Source organism: Cupressus sempervirens, chromosome 1 (assembly GCF_028749045.1).
Source record: "Cupressus sempervirens isolate cs-2001-9-10 chromosome 1, ASM2874904v1, whole genome shotgun sequence".
Taxonomy (NCBI): domain Eukaryota; kingdom Viridiplantae; phylum Streptophyta; class Pinopsida; order Cupressales; family Cupressaceae; genus Cupressus; species Cupressus sempervirens.
Genome location: NC_143118.1, coordinates 424,302,846 through 424,325,587, shown reverse-complemented (window position 1 = coordinate 424,325,587; position 22,742 = coordinate 424,302,846). Strand labels below are relative to the sequence as shown.

Here is a 22,742-nt window from a genome sequence, read left to right as displayed (position 1 = left end):
TTGGATCCATGTATTTGCATTTGGGGAAGTCGTTTCTACATTCACAAGTCAAAAATAACTCAGAAACATGCAAATTTTGGCCACGTTTTTGCAAAAACGGCCTAGGTTTTTGCATAAAAAAGTCATGATTTTGTTCAAAAAAGTCTAAAAATGGCTTTCAGCCCATACATTTAGATCAAGAGGGGTTGTTTTTGAGTTTTAATGCATGCTCTTGTCTTTGGAGACCATGTTTTTTGCCTTCTAATGTCAAATTCGACCATTGAATATCCATTAAATGCAAGTATTGAAAAAGTCAAAAAGTTGTTTAAAAATTCGGATTTGGAGGAGAATTGGTCTTCAAGTCTATAAAACTGCTATTTTGGCTCTTTAACGTCCAAGTAAGTGGACATTTTCAAACCTGCTCATCAATTTGTGCTTAATTTGCTCTTTTTATGCATATTATGGCTTGTTATGGCACACTTGTCCATGTATATGCCATGAAAAGTTCATTTTGCCTTTAAAAATGATGAAAACTCTCATTTTTACACTTTTTGGAATTTTCGCAAATTCCAAATTCGAATTTGCATGTTGAAGTGCTTTGCATATTGACATGTTTGAGTCTTTTGCCAAAGGCATGTGTTTGTTTTGTGCTTGTTTTTGTGTTTTGCTTGTTTGCATTTCAGTTTTTTCTCCATTTTAGAAGAAATTGAAATTTCTTTCCCAAGAACTTGAGCACGTTTCACTTCACTACACATTCCATTTCCATCTTTCCATGTCACCAACACTTCGCATCTCATCTAACAAATGTGATTACGTGTTTTCCATCTCATTCACCATCCGCACATGTATGTAATCCCATTTTCCACTTCCATTTTTACTGATCTCACTTTTTGCATCCATTCGCACAACACGGTTACACGAAATGCTTTACGTGTAATTGCATGCAAAAGGTCCGATATTGATTAAAAGTCACTTTCTGAAAAGTCAAAAAGATGTCATTTTCATTTTCCATGTGCTTTGACTTCATCTTTTTACCAAAGATGACTATAAAGTTCATTATTCCTCTTCCATTTTCCATTTCCATCTCTCTATATGCATTTGCAGCTTCATGAGCAAATACATGTTTCCGCATCTTTCCATGCTTTCCATCTCATCTTTCATCCCTTGTTACATGTTGCATTTACATGTAATCCATTTCCATGCAATGACATCTTGAAAGCCCAAGTCAGTTCTTAAAAATCAGCAATTTTCATTTGTACGCATTCCCATGCACCAAGTACTTTACTTCAAAAAAAAGAGAGTTAAAGGTGTTGATTCAAAGTTATTTTGAGATTACATCCGGACATCGTCAAGAAGGTTTTCAAATTGTCAGAGAATCCAGAATGTGCCAATCTACAAAAGGAGAATTCATGACAACTTGAGCGAGAAAAGTTGGATCACATCAAATTTTCAGAGGACAACGGACAATTCATCAAAGTTAGAGGTTATCAAAAGATGCAACACCATGGTTATCAAGGTGAATGTAGTGGTACAAAGTACAGGAACTCTCGATCCTGTGGTCATCGAGGATAGCATCACCAAGTACAAGGCCTTTTCAGAACAATCCCTTTTTAGAACAATCCCTAGGATTGTTTAAATTCTCTTTCCTCTTTCTTCTTCTTTCATGTTTGTAATTGAAGATGATGTATTACGTGAAGATGTGTAATTATATGTAATGTGAGTTACATGTGTATGTAAAAGATGTAATGTGAGTTGCATATAACCCTATATTTTCTCTTTTAGTTAGACTAAGTCAAAGTTTGTTGAGTTGCTACCACTTTTTTCTCCATCTTTTCCTCAACTCATGTGCCTATATAAATGAGTGCCCCCTCATTGTAAAAATCATCTTTTGTTGTATGCAAGAAATCTTTGCCACATTTGTGCAAGCATAACTTTGATTATGTAGTACAAAGTTGGGAGAAAAGTCAATAAACGAAGCAATTGGATTCGAAGTTTTGACTGGAAGCAATTGTGATAGAGCAAATTAGAAACATTGACTATAATTTGTGCCTATTGTCTTGATTCGTGTTATTATTGTGTGTACAATAAAAAAGCATAGTGATTTAAGAAGCAATTGGAGCCGAAGTTTTGATTAGGAGTAGTTGTGGAAATATATAGCTAGAAGATTTGTCTATAGTTTATACTTCTTTCTTAATTCGCCAAATAGTTAAGTTATTCTTACTTTTAGGAGTCTTTGTGCCCTAATTGTAAATCTTTTCCATATAGAAGCATGACCAGTCTTAGAGCCAAACCGGTACATTTTTAGCTAGCCTTTGAGTTAGTGAAGGTTTATCGGTATCATTGTTTCCAGCTCTTGATAGAAGTGTAGTTAGAGATTCAACTTGTCCATTATTCACTCCACAAGTAAGTGGATTCTTTCTTGAAAGATAAGAAAAAAGGATATTGGTAGCACCCATTTTATAAAAATCTCTCGACTTCTTGCTTACCTTGAGTTGATCCAAGGAACGGTGAGAAGGGAGAGCCTTCCCTTTAACGTAGGAGAGACTCTGTCTCACATGTTGTGGCTAGTCATCCTATTTTGCGATTGAATTTTTACTCAATATTGTCGGTTGCAAAATATCCACCCAACAGTATGATTCTTTAGACAATATGAATGGGATTGATTGTAGCCACCACTTTTTTTAGGTCTTAACTAAAAACTAGCATATCAAAGAAATTCAGTTATTAATTCATATTCATAAGAAGACAATTATATTGTAATGTTCATGTGAATGAAATTAATAGTTACAATCTATTAACGGAAATTTCATAACTAACAATTGAAGACACTATCAATGGATTTAACAAGGAATTTAAAATTTACATTTTGTAGAATTCAAAACCGAAATCCGTCCAGGGATGCTTTTGTAAAACTTAGGTTAGTCCATACATACCACTTGGAAACAAATAGCTATGCCACTTTATCAAAATGACAAATATTGTCAAATACCACTATATCATTTAGGGCATCAACACCACTATACCATTTAGGGCATCAATTACCACTATATCAATTAGGGCATCAAACGCCATTGTATCATCTAGGGCATCAAATACCATTGTATCATTCCTCTTTCATTTGCTAACTATGGCAATAACATACAGTTAGAAGGTACTGTTATCACCAAACTTTGCACCCTTGTCTGAAGTGTGACCTAAAGGCAACTTCGCATAACATGGAAACAACTTCCAAGTGTGGGACTTGCACTTTGAGGTCGAATCTACGGAGAAGGTCGGCTTCCTTACTATCAAGATCCACCTAACTACTACTTTGAAGGAAAAGGGAGAAGGAGATGCAAGAAAGTAAATTGCTGAAAGGGAAAGGGGTGATGCACCTGATTATAACGGTTATGACCCTACTCCTATATGCTCGACACATCAATGAAAAGCCAAATACTCAATTGTCAACTCTATTCTACCTTCTAAGAAACCACAGGAGGGTTTGAGGTTGATCAAATGCGGAAGGGAAAAATACAATTTCACAATACAACAACCATCAACAAACCAAATACAACATATAAATCTAAGGAAGCTGAAAAGAAACATTCAAAGGAGGCAAGATACTTGCACAGAGTAATGAATGGTAAGAGAGGGTAAGCAACCAGCTATTTCATTAATGGAAGACAAGAAATACAATTATAGAGCACAAGGCTACTGCAAGTAAATATTACCAGAATAGAGAAGAACCCAGAAAAAGTATTTACAACTTGCCTTTATAGAGTTTGGGCATAACTAAGATCTAACTTGAAGTTCAAACCCCACAAGATGGAGTCAAGTTGCAGAGAATAGCAATAAATGAATATCAGAGCTAAATCTTTTCTAAAAATATAATCTGCTTGAGTGAAGTGATAGGAAGAAACCAAAATCAACGCATCCATCCGTAAGAGATTAAATCTAAAAGATTTGATCATTACATATAATAGAGGCATGGAGATGTATTAACACCACGGAACAAGGCCCAAAATGTCGGTTTGTATTGAAGAAATGATCCTTGTAACATGCCATGGCTGTAACAAATAAATCCGCACAGCTGTCAAAAAACGCGGGATGGGATAACATGCAAGTTAACCCGCCGCGAAGATTATAGAGTTGACTCGTGTGGAATAAATCTGATTTGCCCCCAATAAGATGAGTTGTCAATGTAGGTATTCATTCTGAAATAGACGGCTCAGATGTTGCAAGAAATGCCCTCAGCAAGTGATTAAAACCAAACCATAGATCAAGATCCCTTAATTCTCCAACGGATAGTTGTAATACACTTCAAAATATCTAAATATGTATACAGATCTGACAATCAAGAGTATTCCAGCACAAGAAGGATCTACCATGTGGCATGAATCTATTGGTTGGTACATTCCCAAATGTATGGTGGAGGAGACAACATGCGATTTCACGATTTCACAGAATCAAGAAAAATTCACTCCCCGAAATAGCGAAAATGGTTCACGCAGAATGTTAACCCTGCACGAAAATGTGGATTAACCTGTAACTCGACACATGAAAGAAATGAGCCAACTCGGTACATGAACAAGCTAAACTAGCTCGGCACATAAAGGAACCGAGTCAACTTGGCTTATGAAGAAACTGCGTTAACGCGAGATGTTAACCTGACCGAAAAGCATGTTAACCCACATCAGAGAATCCAGTCCATTGAAGATCTCTCAAATCAGTTATCAATGATGGGCTGAATGTAGGGCAAAAATGGCCAATAAGTACGCTCATATTCACTATTCACATAAATGAAAGACTGAAATAACAATTTATCAGATAAACCTATCTCTTGCATATAGATATATTCCATGTTCAGTTGGAAGATCAACCGATCCAACTGGTTCCCAATTACATTTACGAGAAAAGTTGTTTTCATTAAAGGAACTAACTGAATCAATGATATAAATCAATCCATCATAACGTCTACTTGTAAAAACATCATAAAAGTAAAATACCTGTTACCAACAAATGTTTGAATGCATAACTTATATTTGTTTGGTGCATGTCCTAACATCATGTGGAGAAGAGAAGCATTGTTAGGGGCTTTACCTCCCAATTGCAGACCCTTGAATATCCCCACACAATCTCGATCGAGAAGGCCCTCCCTACTCGGAAATAGACATAGATCACCTTGTCCATTCATTGAGCATTTTGATAGTAGAGTATTAACCCACAACTCGACTAGATGACAAGATCTAAACAATGGATTATCACGAGCTGGCTCAATTATTTAGATGTGATTATTTGTTACTAATTTATGTTTACTTTATCATGCAGGAGTATTTTCATTCTTGCCCTTCATCTTGACCATGCTGATCCTCATGGATGAATTTCTGGGTGATTCCATAAATGGAATTTGATTATTATTTATAAAGTACTGATATCTCGTTAATACTCAAAACTGCTCTATGACATTATAGGTGAAAGATTATAATCCTTTCCAATATTAAACATTTGAAGAGGGATCATGAATATCATACACAACAAATAGATTATTTATAGAGGTAGAAATTAAATGCCACTATTTTGAAGATGAAAAGCACATTATACACATCCGTGACAAATAGTAAGAAGCTATTGGCTACCAACATGGAAAGCATCTGCATAGGAATAAAGCTGCTACAGACCACAAGGATACGTAACTCAAGGTATCAATACCAATCTAAACGCATATGATTGTTGTATGTAATATAACCACCAACAGAAGCGAAAAGCATTCAAGTCAGCCATACATGTCCACAAATGGTCGTATATACAACAATCTAAGCACATGATCGATGAAAAATATATGGAGAAATGATAGAGATTGAAGCCCGATAAAATCATGAACAAACATATAAATGATTATACCATGGAAGCCATAAAAGAAGTCGTCAGGAGTTGAACCAGTATCGTGGATCAAGCTTGGCTTAGAGATAGGTGCTTGGGCAATGGTCCAAACATAGTATGAGATGAATATGCCTTGATACTCTCCAATGTGAGAGAAGAATACAACTCCATTCAAAGAGAAATAAAGGTCGCTAGCACAGGATTGTGATCGGGTTTCACACATAACAAAAGAAAGGATCAATTTAATTGATCTGCAATAGGGAGCAAGTTGAGGTATATCTATATCCACGGCGACAGGAGTCTCAATGCATATAAGCAAATTTATGCTTGGTTAGAAGAAAGAACAAGAAGGTGGCAGTGGAGGAGTTACAATACCAACAAGAAGTCATCAGCACAAATATTTAAATGGCCATCTTAAAATACAAGGCCTAATGGAAAATAAAATAGAATATGAAAGGTGGCCAAGTATGAAATAATATTAGGCCACTGCCAAGGTTAAAGAAATAATAATATTGTCTTAGTATATAGTATCATAGTATCTATAGATACCTACATATGTATATCTGTGTACATGCATAAACCCTAGCCATATATTTCTTATGTATACACCAAATAACAAGTATGCGTGTACATGTATAGATATTTACGTATGATAATGTCGATATGATAAGACATGCTTATACACTAGGAGCCTCCAAGCAACAACACAATTATAAAGGTACAAACTTGCTTAATTTTCAATTCATGCTTAACAATCTCTTTTCCTATTAAATGATATGTAATTTAACAAGTTAGCTCATGGTCGTCCAATGAATACTCTTGCTTGCCTAGTCGTTTACCCTAAGCCATGTTGGTTCAAGGCTCATACCTATTTGCTCAGTGATGGTGGTGCCCCCCGTGCCCAATTCTTTTCTAGTAATGCTTCTCCGCTTCGACGTGCTCCTACAAGGGAATTCTCCACAATTATATCACATTCCTGAATATAATGAGAATTTCCCATAACCAGTCATTATTCATAAACCATCATAATGGCTAATTAGCATGCCAACTTCATATGAAATTATAACGATTAGCCATCTCACCCTTTCACATGATTGTAACTAATTTTATTTGTCAACTGACGACTTAGGAAATCTCAGCGACTATATGAACAACTTTAAATTGAGCCAAGAAATTGGGATGTAACAATGATAAGTATGATAATATTGTTGTTTTCTGATATAACCATAGTGCCAGTGCAATGCTATCTATCTTGATCTGAGAGATACCTGTATAAATATACCAAGTGATGCTTCAATATCACTCATCACTAGTCGTTCCACTTGTTTCCTACTTGATATCTTTTATCCGTTATCCATTACTCTCTACTGTCTAGTCATTGTTGATAATATATTTGGCTTGATAGAATATTGATTTGAATAGTTCCTTATGACCATGCACATGGATTTGGTAGTTTTACCTGATCACTTTGCCTATATTATTCTCTTATATCCCTATGATTCTAGGTGTCATTGTTGGTTCAACCAATTCTTTACTTATGCATCCTTACCCTTGTTAATGGGTGGATCAATATCACCTTACTCGACTGCTCCACGCTCCTTGAGCACTTGAAATCTGAATTAAATATGTAAAACAAATCTTCTATGCTGTTTTTTAAACTCCTATTTGATATTATGCTTTTACACCTTCAATAATCTATTTGCAATTCTTGTTCGCTGAAATGACCGACTGCTATTGCTGTTCATATCCAAAATGGTGAAGAGAAGTGAAATTTTATTCCTTGATGTCTCTCCTAAGGTTGTGTTCCTTTCTTATTCTGTGATTTCCCCTTTTCTAATCTCCCCTATATCTCACTTGCTCAAATTCATACCCTTTTGTATAGCGACCATCATATGGGTCGTGTCTCCCAGTGTATAAGTTGTGTCTTCCTCCGTGTCCATAGTGGGTGCTAGCATGAACATACCTTTCATCGATTGTGCCTAAGACAACATTCACCTCATAGGCTCAGTGATGGTATGCCCTTGTTGTGGAGGCTTAATTCAAATAAGTTGTTTATTGTATAATGGATATATAGATTATGATTTGTATCATAGACCAATATTACTAATATTGATGATTATAGATTATGATTATTAATATTATTCATTAATATTAAGCTTATATTATAGATTAATATTATATTGTATTGATCATGACAATTAACAATAACAATATCAATTCGTAGGAATCATACAAATTCCTTAGTTTATAACAATATTATATTCAATTATTCTTATTATTATTTGGAAGGTGAGGTGAACCCATAATCTCAACGGAGTGCCCTACTATGGAACAACTACAATAGGCAACTCTAGGGCACTAATTTAGACAATTGTATATTATAATGTATTATTATTTATTATTTAACCAATGTAACCATGCAATTTTTATTATTTAATTATTTAATATTATATTTTAATTTTTATTATCATTCAATCCCATTCTAGAAAGGGACATTACAAAATGTGAATTCGGTTTAACGAACTGTTGTATCTTCGCCATATTATGAGCTCGAAAGGAGTTAGTGCTGACCTTGATAAAATTAAGGCAATCATGGATTGGCCTCCAACAAATTTGTTGCAGCTGAAACAGTTTTTTGGATTCTGTGGATTTTATAGAAGATTTGTTAGTATTTTCACATGTTGTGCCCCATTGACTGTTCTACCCAAAATGGGACCTTTTGCATGGTCTGAAAAAGCACATAAATGTTTTGATCAGTTCGAAAACTTAGTGAGCTCATGCCTTGTATTGGCCTTACCTGGTTTCACTAAACATTTTGAGTTGTAATATAATGCATTAGGTGAAGGGATAGGTGTTGTCCTAACACAAAGTATACATCCTATTGCATATGAAAGTAGGAAATTGAGAAGAGCTAAAAGGAGCCATCTAGTTTATGACAAAGAAATGTTAGCAATAATGCATGCTCTTGCCAAGTTTAGGCAATATCTTGTTGGGGGTAAGTTCACAACTAAGACTAATTACAATAGTCTCAAATATCTTTTGAATCAGCAAGATTTGAGTGAAAGGTAACAAAAATGGGTGAGTAAATTGCAAGCCTACGATTCGGTTTATGTCAGAGAAAAGAAATGTAGTGGCTGATGCTATGCTCAATTGTAGGGATAACAACTGATTGGAAGGATGACAGAATTGTTGATTATGCAAAATATGCTTGGACCTGTTTTGGAAGGTACTACATGTGATGACAGGTGTGTGGTGCAAAACAAACCCATACTCTATAAAAGTAGAATTTTCATAATACCTATCTCAAAGTTCAAATTGGAGATTTTAAAATCTTTTCATAATGCGCCTATGGCTGGTTATCCTGGTTTTTACAAGACATATAAGCAGATTAAAGAGGTTCAATTGGAAGGGATTAAAATTTGAGTTATAAACATTTGTACAAGAAAGTCCAGTGTGCCAGCAAGATAAAAATGAAAACACATACCCTGCTGGTTTGTTACAGCCTCTACTCATTCCCAGCCAAAATTGGGAAAGTTTTTCTATGGATTTAATAACAGGGCTACCTGTTGTTCAAGGGAAGAGTTGTATCTGTGATATGGTAGACAGGTTGACCAAATTTGCTCATATTTTTGTAATTTCCTCCATATTTACAGTGGTACAAATTGCAGATATGTTTTTCAAAGAGATCTTTAGACTAGATGGGTTTCCACAAAACATAGTAAGTGACAAGGACATGAAATTTATGAGATTGTTTTGGCAAGAATTTTTCAAATTATGTGGAGCTGAACTCCCTCTCGGCACCAACCACCATCCACAAATGAATGGCCAAATTGAAATTGTTAACAAATGGTTGGAAGGCTATTTGAGGAACTACATGTCATGACAACAGAAAACATGGATGAAATGGATGCCCTTGAGTGAGTATTGTTATTACTTAACATACCATATGTCCATCAGGATGTCTCCATTCATGGTTCTCTATGGATATGAACCACCCAGTTTTATGGACGTACATTTGACTGATAATAGAGTACGAAAAGATATAAATTTGTTTACCAGAGTAAAGATATTATGAAATCATTGAAGGAGAGTATCTAATAAGCTCAGAATCATAAAAAACAATACGCAGACCAGCATAGGGTGGAAAGACAATTTGAAGTTGATGATTTGGTATACCTGAGATTGCAACCGTATAGGCAATCTTTCCTCAAACGAAGCAGAAGATATATATAAATGCTCTGTAGCTTAAAAACTTATTAACTATTTCCCTTATAGAATATATATAGATATATAAATACTTTGTAAGCAACATCTGATTCCTACATGCTTGTCATCATTATATTTGATTTAAATCTGTTTGTAAATTTCATAATTCATGATTCCATTTATTGATATTCATATTCGATCAATAATTCATAAATATATATTGATTTCAGATTTTATATTCTCCTTTTCTGTATATCCTATATAAATCCTTGTGTAGGATATCAAATATATTTTTCCATTTTTCCATTCCTTTCCTATTCTGATGTGGTATTATGTATTGATAATCACAGTGACCCGTGCTCTGCCTTACATGCTGATAAGGGATATATAAATTTAGTAGATTTCTGAATCGATATTTTCTATTTTGTAACTCACAATGTCTCTTATATCTTCCCCCAATTACTAATATTTATGTCTTTGCAACAAGGCTGGTACCCTTTCTATGTGAGGTGACAACATCCATTCATAATCATATATCCCCTCCATCTAGACTTTGCCAGTGTGGATGAGCCTTGAATTGATGGGGTTATATTATTGCCGACATGGACAGTGGTATTGTATGATTGCTAGGTCTAACTGATGCTAACTCTTCCTTTGTGTTTTAGAACAGGGGTGTTATAATTGACGACAACCATGAATGTTATTCATGTACTCAATTGATTAGGTAATTTGCTAACTTTGTTAATTAAGAAGAGTAGAAATGAATAATTTGTTTATTAATTAACTTAATAGTAATAAGAATAAAAGTGATAATTAGCTTATCAATAAGATTGACTTTGGTAATTAATATTTAAATATTTGTTAATCGATAATTATTTATATATAATTTATTATTTGATTAATTGTTTAGTAAGAATAATAGATTTAATTGAATAAATTCAATTAATATATATTTATTAGATATTCATTGTAAACATTACGGTCCATCCCTCTTAAATTTGCTTGTTTAATTCAGCAATTTAAGATAATTTTCTCTCTTCTAGAAAAATAATCTTATAGACTATCTCGTAATGGTGTCCATTAGTTTGTCAAAACCATGTTTATATAATAGCATATTTCAATTTCATCTTTCTTTGCTTGTTCTTAACATTCTAGATCAATCCACAATAGAGCCACATACATACAAAAAATATGAAATATATGCATGAATATATGAAGACAAGAAGTTTACACTTTAATGCATGAAGACACAAAGTATACACTTTAATTCATAATCACACAAAGTATACACTTTAAGACTCAAAGTACACACAATGCATGAAAATAGGAAGCATACACAAAGTACACACATAAATGCATGAATCCACAAGAATGCATAACGTATAGGCAACATATGCCCATTTTATGCCACCAAATTGATTCAACTCTAAGGAATTATTTCATGATACATTCAACATTTTTGAGCCCTGATTCCTTACATATCTCCTAACTAAATCCTAAGGAGAGCATGAATTTACTTGTCATAGAGTGCTTGACACCAATCTACAATTCGACTTCCTCAAGGCAGTGGGACTGCATGTTCGTACCTATCTCGGTATTTCCCTCAAGGCATTGTAAATACATGTCCTTACGCATCTTGGAATTCACCAATCTTGTGAGGATTTACTTTGCCTTTCCCTACACAACAACAACTATCAAGTCTTTAGGCTACGCCAAGACCATCAATATCGCTTGTAATACAACATTATAAATATATATTCATATGATATATAACTATATAGTATAATTCTAATCTTATGATATTATTTGTATGTAGGATTCATTTTTATTAGAATAGTTACATGTATTTCCCATTTTTATTCTGCAAGATGGCTCTAATACCACTTATAATGTCTCCAATTGGGACTTGTACTTTATTTATCTTAAATTTGTTGATTAGAGTTCAGATTGTAATGTCCATGATAGGGTCAATTATTTATCTAATTAGATTTAAGTTATCTTTAATGCTCATGTCCAACCTTATTACTATTCCAGCTCAAAATGAAAGGAGTAGGTGTTAACCAAGTTGCATAGATACCACTATCAATGGATTCCATCAAAGTTTACAGATCCAAGTCCGTATCACGAGGATTTACAAAATGCTAACCCCTGCCCTGTCTTGGGAAAAAGATCCATTACTTAGAATTATACAAACCCTTCTAAGAAACACTTCAGTCTTCCTGTCTTAGTCAAATAGTAATAGCACGCACACACACACACACACACACACACACACACTAATGAATGCAGCTATTGATTATTATTACACACACACATAAAAATATTTATATTTGTTGTTAGTATTGCTGGTAGATATATTAGTGCTCGTACCCTAAACACTTCTTTACTTTTTCCCTTATACAATATATATAGATGTATAAATACTCTCTAAACCTCTGATTCATTTTGCTCGCCATCATTACATATGATCTAAATCTGTTTGCAAATTTCATAGTTCATGATTCCATTTACTGATATTCCCACTCAATCAGTAACTCCTAAATATATAATGATTACATACTTTACATTCTCCTTTTCTATATATCCTGTATAAATCCTTGTGTAGGATATCAAATAAATTTTCCCATTCTGAGATTCCTTTTCTATTCTGATATGGTATTATATTGATAATCACAGTGACCTGTGCTCTGCCTTATATGCTGATAAGAGGATATATATATTCAGTAGTTTTCTGAATTGATATTTTCTGTTCTGTAACTTGCAATGTCCCCTATATCTTTCCTCGATTACTAATATTTATGTCTTTGCAACAAGAGTTGTGCCCTTTCTATGGGAGGTGATGGCATGCATTCATAATCATGTATCCCCTCCATCCAGACATTGCCAATGTGGATAAGCCTTGAATGGATGGTTTTGTATTATTGGCAGTATGGACAATGGTATTGTATTATTGTCAGGTCTAACAGATGCTAACTCTTCCTGTGCATTTTAGAACATGGGTATTATAGTTGATGACAACCATGAATATTTTAAATAAAAAACAGCAGCAAGAGGGTGTTGGTCCATGGTGCAATCAGAGGACTCACTAGACACCATTAACAACGCATCAACAACAACTAGTGAAGAAAGACGAGATAAAATAACACCCTGGATCTACCTCTGTCAAAAATGAAGGTCCGGATGCGACTAAACCAGCAACCATGGTCAATGCTATCAAAGTTCATCTTGGGACAAGCCCCTACAAAAACTGCAAACATTAACCAAAAACAAAGACAAAGGAATAGAGTGAGCCCTTTAAAACAGCCAACAATCACCCGATCACAGGAAGAAAAGAAGCTGAAATAGAGGGATACTTTCATCACCATAAAATCGAAGAAACAAACTCAGACAACAAATAACTTGTCCATCTTACTCTGTAAAGAAAAAAGTCCAAAAATGACTAAACCACCAGCCCTGGCCAACACTGCCAAAGATCCTCCAACCCGCTACGATCTCTCTTTCCACCTCAATAGAAAAAGGGTCCACCTCAATAGGAGCAGGGAGGAGAAAGCTCAAAATAAAAAGGCTGAAGTTGTTACACTTCCTTCCAACAACACAAACAAGAGGTAGCCCATATATTCTCCACCTCAAAAGGGGTCTCCTCCACCTCCAAATTCACAAACATAATCTTCATCTGAATAGGAGACTACTCCACCTCCATAGAAAGCAATGAAAGAAGCAGCAGACAGTAAGACCCAAGCTGTCCTCCCGGGTGAAAACACTCTTCTCATAACCAAAGGATTCAGGAAAGTGCCCAAGCTAGTAAGCTATGGAGTCGGTTCCGTCTTCACCAAACAAAGTAATCTGGAGCTGAAACCATGAGTCCACATTACCCTACTCCCCAAATAGAGCAGGAATATAAAGAAGAATTCCATCCCTTGCAAAGCTCCAAAACTTGGGATTAATCCTTTTTAAACAAAGATGACTACAAAAAGGAATAACAAATCCATAAAGTCTCTAAGCAACCAGCTCACCAAACTTAGTTCTAGCTCTCCAAAAGTCGAAGGGCTAACATGTCATGTCCCCTTCCCAATTGTTGTTGAGCATTAGCCTATTCTTGCATTCTGATATGCTATTAGTGGGAAAATTAGGAATGTCGTGAAGGGGGGCCCGGATAGCAGTATTAATCTTTCTTTTTTGGCGGACAACTTGTGTAAAGACGGGACCTTGTTTTGTCTTGGTTGGCACTAACATGGCTGTTGGATGGGCCTATGGTCTTAATGGAACCTGACTCTTTGTAAGTCTTGCATTGACCGTCCAACTATTGTTGCTGCCCTCATCTAGCAGTAATGCCCATTTCACTGGCATGCATGTCAAGCTAGTAGTAATGCTGAAGAATCTCAATGACCAACAAAGCTTATATGTGAAAAGAAGGTATAGTCAGGTATACAGATAGAAAAAAAGATTGAACTTGTATCACAACAGAGAATGCCGTCATTGCAGAGAGATACTAGGGATAGACCATCCAGTAGAGACGTTGAGGATAGACGTACACAAAGCTTATTGATTGAACATAACTTGCTACCCAGTTCGGCTCGAAGTTGAGAAAAGTGTCTGTCAATCATCATTTACAAGCTCCGTCTCATCATCATGCTGAAGGAAAGTGCCATGGGGGGTGGATAAGTTAGGGTATGAAGGCACCACCCCAAACATGCTAGCGGGAGAACCGTAATGACAGTTCAGTGAGGAAGCTGAAAACTCATCCAGAGACTATAGGAGGTGTGACCAACACGGGATAGTTTGTTGGGGTTCGAACCGTCTACAACTTGGAAATTGCGTTCTGATCATCATTGGCCAGCACAAGTTGAAGTCAGGTTTTTATTTCCAATCTTTTTTGAAAGCTCATGATATCTTTATGTTCAGCCATTTTAGTGGAAAGACTGTTCTGTGTGTGTGCTGGAAGTAGCATTTACAGTTGGAAGTCAGGGTAGATGTGTAGAGTCCGAAAGATTGGTTTGTTTTACTAGAACTTGCTCATTTATTACTGTGTTTATTAAATCTTTCCTCTATTAAGAGCTTCATGTACCTATTTTATGAAAAGTGACTGATATGGGATCAACATTCTAACTGTGTTCTGTGCAAGCACATTTTAACATCATTTCCTGCTAAAAGTTCCTTGATAATTTTCCTTCAAATTTGAGAATTTCACAAGAAGATTCAGTGATAACCGGTGGACTCGTAGTCTTAATTCTTCCCAGGGACATTACATAACACCCCTTTTCCCTTCAGGCAGGTCATAGCCTGCAACAACTCCAAACTCCACAAAGGAGATCCAAAAACAAATAAAACCCTTGAAAAGACAGGGCTTCCACCATTCCTTTGGAAGAAGAACACCCACACACAATATCTGCACAAGCAAAAGAAAGCTCCAACTGCTAGCCAGGACATACCCAAAAGTAGCATGAACAACAAGAACATAGGCAATAGAACCCACAGGCCCCACAAAGAGCCGTATTATGTCCACTGTCACCGCACCTTCCCTGTATCAAAACAACCAAACTCATAATGTGCAATAAGCCAAAAATAGACTTGGCAACAAAGTCACCAAAGTAACTATACTGAGCCATCATTTGCTTCCCCTCCAGAGCCCCAAGTGTGAAACAACACCTTCAAGAGCAATGAACAACCTCTGCAAAGAACATGACAAGCAGGGCACCCTCACATAGCTCTATCAGCTAAAGGAACATCCACAACGGACTACCAACAGTATATCCAACTAGGGCAGCCATGGGTAGCAGATCCAACCTTCATTAATAGAGGGAACACAAATGTGGTCCCCTGAAGACTGTCAGCAACCATTCACAAATCCAGCCGAAAGTGCACTCTTCTCACTGCACTTACAATGGAGGAAAGAAAAAAACAATCTTCCCCAAAGAACAGAGGCTGTTGTTGGCAGAACAGCCGTGAGCTGAGCATTCTCCATAACACCTCCCAACGGAACTTGGCGTCAATGTGGAGGGTGACCAAAGAAGTTACCCCATAGCAACCAAGAGCCATTCAGAGCTCTGTAAACAGTCTGGGTCTTCAAGCCCAATCTTAATGAACTCAAACTACCGTCACTGCTAAGGATCCCCCTCTGGGTCCAAAACAACCCACTTCCAAAACAAGCATGCAGCCAGAATGAAGAAGGAACCGAAAGGCAAGGGATAACACCAATAATAGGAGACCAAATGTTTGTAAAATACAAAGACCCCAAAAAAGAACAGGGCACCATATAGGGCTTTTGAACAGGATAATGCCAGACAAGCTTAGCCAGGAGAACAGAGCCACCCAAAGCAATCTCAAGCACAAAAAGATCTTTGCCGTGGCCTCCCAGATTGTCCTCCTCATCTGCATCTTCCTTATCAGAATTTGAAAATCCGTCTCCACTTCTCTCCCCGTCCAGATCCATCTCATTTGTGTTCATTGCACTTCGTTGTTGTTAAAAGTTACAGCCATGAATGTTATTCATTTATTGTTTGCTTAATCAATTAACTTTATTAATTAAAATTTAATAAGAATGATAAGAATAGGGACGAATAATTAGTTTATTAATGATAAGAGCAAAAATGATCGTTAGCTAATCAATGAGATTGACTTTGTTAATTAATACTTTTTATATTTGTTAATTGATAATTATTTATAGATAATTTATTATTTGACTAATTGTTTAATAATAATAATACATTAAATTGAATAGATTCAATTACTATATATTTATTAAATCTTCATTGCAGACGGGCTATTAAAATGAACATGCATAATATTGATGGTAAGGATGTTCAAAGTTTCATTGGAGACTTGGAACATAATACCTTATCTTAAAAAGGATCCTACAGAGAATGCAGGCACCTGGACAAATACCCTAGGTGGATACCCTGGGCAGTACCTTGGGCAAACCCAGGGATGTACCAGGACCAGACCTATACCTGGGCTGAACCAGGACCCAAATCTAGGTCTGCAGGGAATAACATGGCAACTTAATATTTGTATGTTTAGTCTATCCATCCATTTTAAGATGGTAAGATAACTGAAATTTAGCTTGGATCCCAAAGAAAATTGGAGAGTTGTCGAAAAATGAGGTCTTGTCACACTTTATGAAGCCGATGGAATCTGAAAGTCTCGTTTTCCCAAGGTAGGAGCATTGTTTATGAGGTTTCTTGGTATAAGGTGGGCAACTTTGGTGAGTTTGTCCATTGCAACCAATAGTGCAACCCTGTGAAAATAGCTTGGATCCCAAAGAAAATTGGGAAGTTGTCCAAAATTGAGGTGTCGTCCCACTGTATGAACCCTATGCGATCTGAAAGTCTTGTCTTCCCAAGGTAGGAGCATTGTCGATGAGATTTCATGGTGTAAGCCTTATGGTATGCAACTTTGGTGAGTTTGTCCATTGCAACTGATAGTGTAAAAGGGCAGTTTCTCAAATTGGGTGGACTTTGTGCAAATTCCATGCCTATATTCAGGTATGGAATGAAAAAATAAATCTAATATGGTGCAGTGTTCCACCTTTAACCTTTGAAATTCAAGGCACCTAGATACAAATTCTGCTAAATTTATATACTAGAAATAGATAGTTTTAAGATCAGCAATCATTTTCCGTATCCCTGGATGCCTGGCATAAGGAGTATATGCTCTTCCTGCAAAATTATTTCCTGCAAGGTTTTTAAAATTTAAAACTTAAGTTCTGTTATTATAATATTGTAATCCATTTGAATCTGCTTTATATTCTAGCTGTTTATGTGAATTTGAGCCTGCATGTAATTCTCTCTTCATTTGTAAAATAATACTTTTGTTTAATGTAATTTGCGAAGTAGATGCGACTGCAATATGCTTTTGACTACTTGTGGACATCAGTAACATGATTTTCTTGCCTCTTTAACGTGGAATATAGTGAAAGTTACTTTCACTAAAAAAGTCAAGCCATCTGCATATTCTTGCATTTAAATGAATTGTGTAAAAATGCATTTCACCCTTAAATGGGTTGTTTTCAAGTTGAAACGCATTCCTAATAGGAAATGCCTACACTTTTGCAGTGTGTAATTCTGTTTTCTACTCTCAAATGCTACCACATGGCCTTTTTGCATGAGTGTGATTACTAATGGAAGCATTCCTTCTACAAGGAGGCATTGGGACTAGCTATTCTTAAAACCCTTCAATGTTTGGTGATAATACCTGGTCAGCTCCATAGAACTCCTGACTTCAAAGATATTATTAGTATTCGCCTACTCAATGAGAGCATTTGTTTTGTAATGCTCAATTGAAGTTCCAGTTTCAAATTTTATATGCCATAATGCAGAACTTCTTTTCAAAAAAGGTGCAGCATATTGAGAGATTTTGTACAAGTTACGCTTCCCTAACCATTGCAATACTTCATGAAGATGTTCAAGCATATGGCCCTGAATGTTATTTAAGTTTTATTTATCAACATGAAAAAAAATGTCTAGTGAAATTTCATAATGATTATTCTTGATTCCATATCAACAATAATTATCCTAGATCAGATATTTGAAATTTGTTCCCATTGGTAGGAATATGTACACACTGCATGAACCTTGTGTAAAATTAGCTTTTTCCTAATAATTCATGTCACAGTAATATAATCACTTAAGGAATTCTGCACATCTCACAGTTATATTTCTGTTTTGGATTGGAAGCCTAAGATGTTATGAAACAGTCAGGAAAGAGTTCAACTGCTGTAACACTAGGTAGTCAATGTCTGTTGAAAGATTACACATTTCCAAATCTACATTTTTTGAGTGTGCCTGGATAAAATAATGGCTTGGCTCTTGCAATATTTTCTAACTGATTTGTGAATGCAGGTATTGCTGTTGTTGCTGTCATGCTGGTCACCACAATTTTGATGTTACTTATCATGCTCATTGTTTGGCGAAGTAATTTAATGCTGGTTATAATCTTTACAGTAACCTTTCTATCAATAGAGATGGTCTATTTCATGGCAGTACTGTTCAAAGTGGGTCAGGGTGGCTGGGCTCCCTTGGTTATAGCTGGAATCTTCCTGGTTGTTATGTATGTCTGGCACTATGGAACTGTAAAGAGGTATGAGCATGAGATGCAAAGTAAGGTGCCAATAGCATGGATCCTTGGCCTTGGTCCTAGCCTTGGGCTTGTACGGGTTCCTGGTATCGGTTTCGTTTACACAGACCTTGCCCGGGGAGTTCCACCCATCTTCTCTCATTTTGTCACCCATCTGCCTGCAATTCATTCCATTGTTGTGTTTGTGTGTGTTAAATATCTTCCTGTAACAACAGTTACTCCAGAAGAACGGTTCTATGTGAAACGAATTGGGCCAAAGGAGCTTAACATGTTTCGCTGCGCAGTAAGGTATGGGTACACAGATTTGCATAAGAAGGAAGACGATTTTGAGAACTTACTCGTCAAGAGCCTTATCCAGTATGTACACCAGGAATCCCTGATGGATAGCTTCTTTGACTCAAGTGATGAAGATGAAGAGGATGAGAAGTCCCTGAAACCCGGATGTTCACATTTAGTAGAGAGTAATGTTCTTCCAGACTCTGAGCTTGGTGGGTTATCCGGTTCATCAATAGCTTCTGGTACATCTTCAGACACAATGCAGGGGAAGAAGTTACATCAACTTCAATGTTTAGTTCCAAGTGAGACTAGCAGCAGTAATGGTAATAATTATATTAGTGATTTAGACTACTTGCTTAGTTGCAAAGATGCGGGAATAGTTCACATTGTGGGTAACACAATAGTAAAGGCAAGGAGGGACTCGAACTTTTTAAAAAGAGCTGCTGTAAACCACATCTACGCCTTCCTTCGCAGAATATGCAGGGAGAACAGTGTCATCCTCAATATTCCGCATGAAAGCCTTTTAAATGTAGGGCAAGTATTTTATGTTTGAAATAACACTACTCAAATACTTAACGAAGTCATTGATTTTACAGAAGATATATGATTTGTGTACATAGATACTTTCAATCAAGAGTAATTCAGTTATTATCGTGTCCAGAGCCAACTGAAGCATTGTTAAACCCATTAACTGAGATAGCAACCTACAGAAATGCGTTATTAGTGGCTGTAGGGGTCTTATAATATCTTGAAAATGACTGTAAATTCGTGTTACAAATCCATTCTATACAAAACGCCCAACGTGCGTTGGTAACGTATAGGACTAGGTGCACATATTTCAATTACACCCTATTTGGATGAACTCTAAATCAAAGGCAATAAAAAGGAACTCGGAGAATTTGTTCTATGACGGGGCGAATTAGGAATAATCTCCTAAACATATTAAAGTGTATTAGGAATAAGCCAATTAGAGCATGTTCCCATGCCACTCAGCTTATTTTGATAAGTAATTGTGGAGCTTGTGGCTGTATGAACACATATTTTGCTGCTTATTTTTAAGGTGGAAACTTAGAGTGTGAATTAATTAATTAGATAATACTTTTACGTAGATGAAATTAGAAATAAAATATTTTTAAAAGAGGGAAAAAAGTTTGTGGAGCCACATGGTGTTTTTGGCAATAAGCAGTGACTGGTTATTTTTAGCCCCTCCTTTTTTCGCATAGCTTATTTTCAATTGCTAAATAATAGCTGCTCCACTAAAATAGCAAGAGATTCTAAATTATCTCTTATAGGCACTTTTAAATTCCCATGAGAACACTAAACTGCTTAAATATAAGCACAAAATGCACTTAAGCAGCCAGATGGGAATACAAGGCTAGTGTATATAAGATTGAAGAATAAGGAATTTGGTAATAATTTAGTTGTGTGACTTTGAATATTGAGAGAATTATTAGGCGAATCAATTAGAGAGGAATTATATGCATTATCAAAGAGAGTGCGTATAACCATAGTATGGTGGAGGGATGATGTGCAATGGTTTTGTATCGTAATTTAAATGCTAAGTTTGGAGCTCGTACTTGTGGATTTTGGAATTATTAAGAGTGTTATTCATCCATATGGTGACCACTACAAGATAGAGTTGATAGAGTTGATTGCAATGCAACAATACAATGTACGATCAAGGTAAAGAGATGTTCATTTGCTTGATAAGATGATAAGTCAATCTTCATGACATAGATAGCTATCAAAGTTTGAAGGTATACATTTTTTTTTCAAGTTTCTTTCTAATTGTTATCTTCTATTGAAATTCAATGTTGGGCGTAGAATGGTCCTAATGAATCTAGGACAACCCTAATGAAACTTGGGCATGCCTAAACAATGTAGGGTTATTCTAATGAATTGACATTTATGGACATATATAATCATAATTGCCATTGCACATACATGTGACATTATATCTTCTAACATCTCTTTGATTGGGTAAAAACTCTTGTGTTGTCTTGCCAAAAAAAATTCAAATAATGCTCTTAATGTGTGAACACCAATCTTGTCCTTATGTAAAAGTGAAGTCTACTTAAGAATGTTCAATGAGAATAATTATTAAGATCCTCAATTTTTGGACATCTCCCTAAGGAATGGTGTAGTGTTCTACTTATCTTGAGCGACTTGTCTTTTCTCATCAAATGAGAAATTTGTGCTCCCTTGCTCACTATGGTTGATGTAAGATCTTGCCAAGTAACATTGTAATATTTAGTGTGATGTTGAATCTATTGCTTCATTCACATTCTCTACAACTTTTTTTTTCATTATTGGTTTTGGATGATCTTAAGACAAGGATTTTATGATGTATCTAAAATTGAAATTTCTTAATCATTTCAACAATTATCTAACAACTTCTAGTTTGATTTCAGATTTCAAAGCAGTTTTTACAATTTTTGTTTCTTATTCTTTTGCAATTGTGTTTGGAAATTTTGTTGGACGAGGGTTTCAAAACGTTTTCATCAATATTAATTAGATACTTTGGTATTCTAGTGTATAATAGGAAATGTGGTACAATAAGGAAGCTAATATATCTCGAATCTTACACAAATTGAAATACAAGCTCTCCATTAAGTAATTTGATTAGCACAACCAAAAGGAAGGGTGCTAATGTGTGATCTATGCTCATGGGGGTTTGAAATTTCTTAAGAGATGATGAGATATGATAAAGTAAGCGCAACGAAAAAGAAATAAGATGGAGTAAATTGTACTTTGAATATGATTTTTTGGTTGTTTGTCTTGAAATTAGTTGTAATTGTATATTTGGCAAGTAGGGGCCTATAACTTCCTACACTTGATTTTCGTTGAAAAATGGTAGGGACAAGCTAAATTTTTAGGTAAAAGTTGCTAATGATGGCTTGTTCTTACCAAATTTTTATAAAACTTCCCCAAAAATTGTAATTGTGCTTGTACTACCTGGTACTAGAATTGTAGCATTGTAATCTAGTCTTGCACAGAGAAAAATGAGGGCAGGTGGAAAAGGGGTCTGCGTAAGTCAAAATCATGTACATAGGAATCAACGTTAAAATAAAATGAAATAAAGGAAAAGTGTGTTATCATGTAGTAGAGGCTAGATCTAGAATGCGAAGTATATCGTACATTGTAGATGCAATTACTTCTTTAAATATGATCGCATATGTTGATGCAATAACTGTTGAGCCATGATGGTGGATGTGCTAGGAGGGATTATTCTCTTGTTCATTTATGTGGCTACAGAGTGACCCTATGCAATGTATACAAGAAGTGAGAGATTGCTGAGATTATGGTGTTGCACACATTGCATAATATTGTTATATTGTATTATTTTAATT

The 22,742-nt window shown here is 35.6% G+C and overlaps 1 protein-coding gene across 4 annotated transcripts in view; it reads left to right on the top strand.

Annotated features, from left to right (window-relative positions):
• LOC149578089 (potassium transporter 10-like) overlaps nt 1-20,040 on the top strand; it is a 165,529-nt gene extending 145,489 nt beyond the window's left edge. For all 4 annotated transcript variants that reach the window (XM_089827462.1, XM_089827465.1, XM_089827468.1 and 1 more), the window contains one exon: nt 18,882-20,040. In XM_089827462.1, coding sequence (XP_089683588.1) covers nt 18,882-19,945 — 1,064 coding nt within the window. In that variant the 3' untranslated portion in view covers nt 19,946-20,040. The remainder of the gene's footprint in view (nt 1-18,881) is intronic.
• Nucleotides 20,041-22,742: the final 2,702 nt, after the last annotated feature.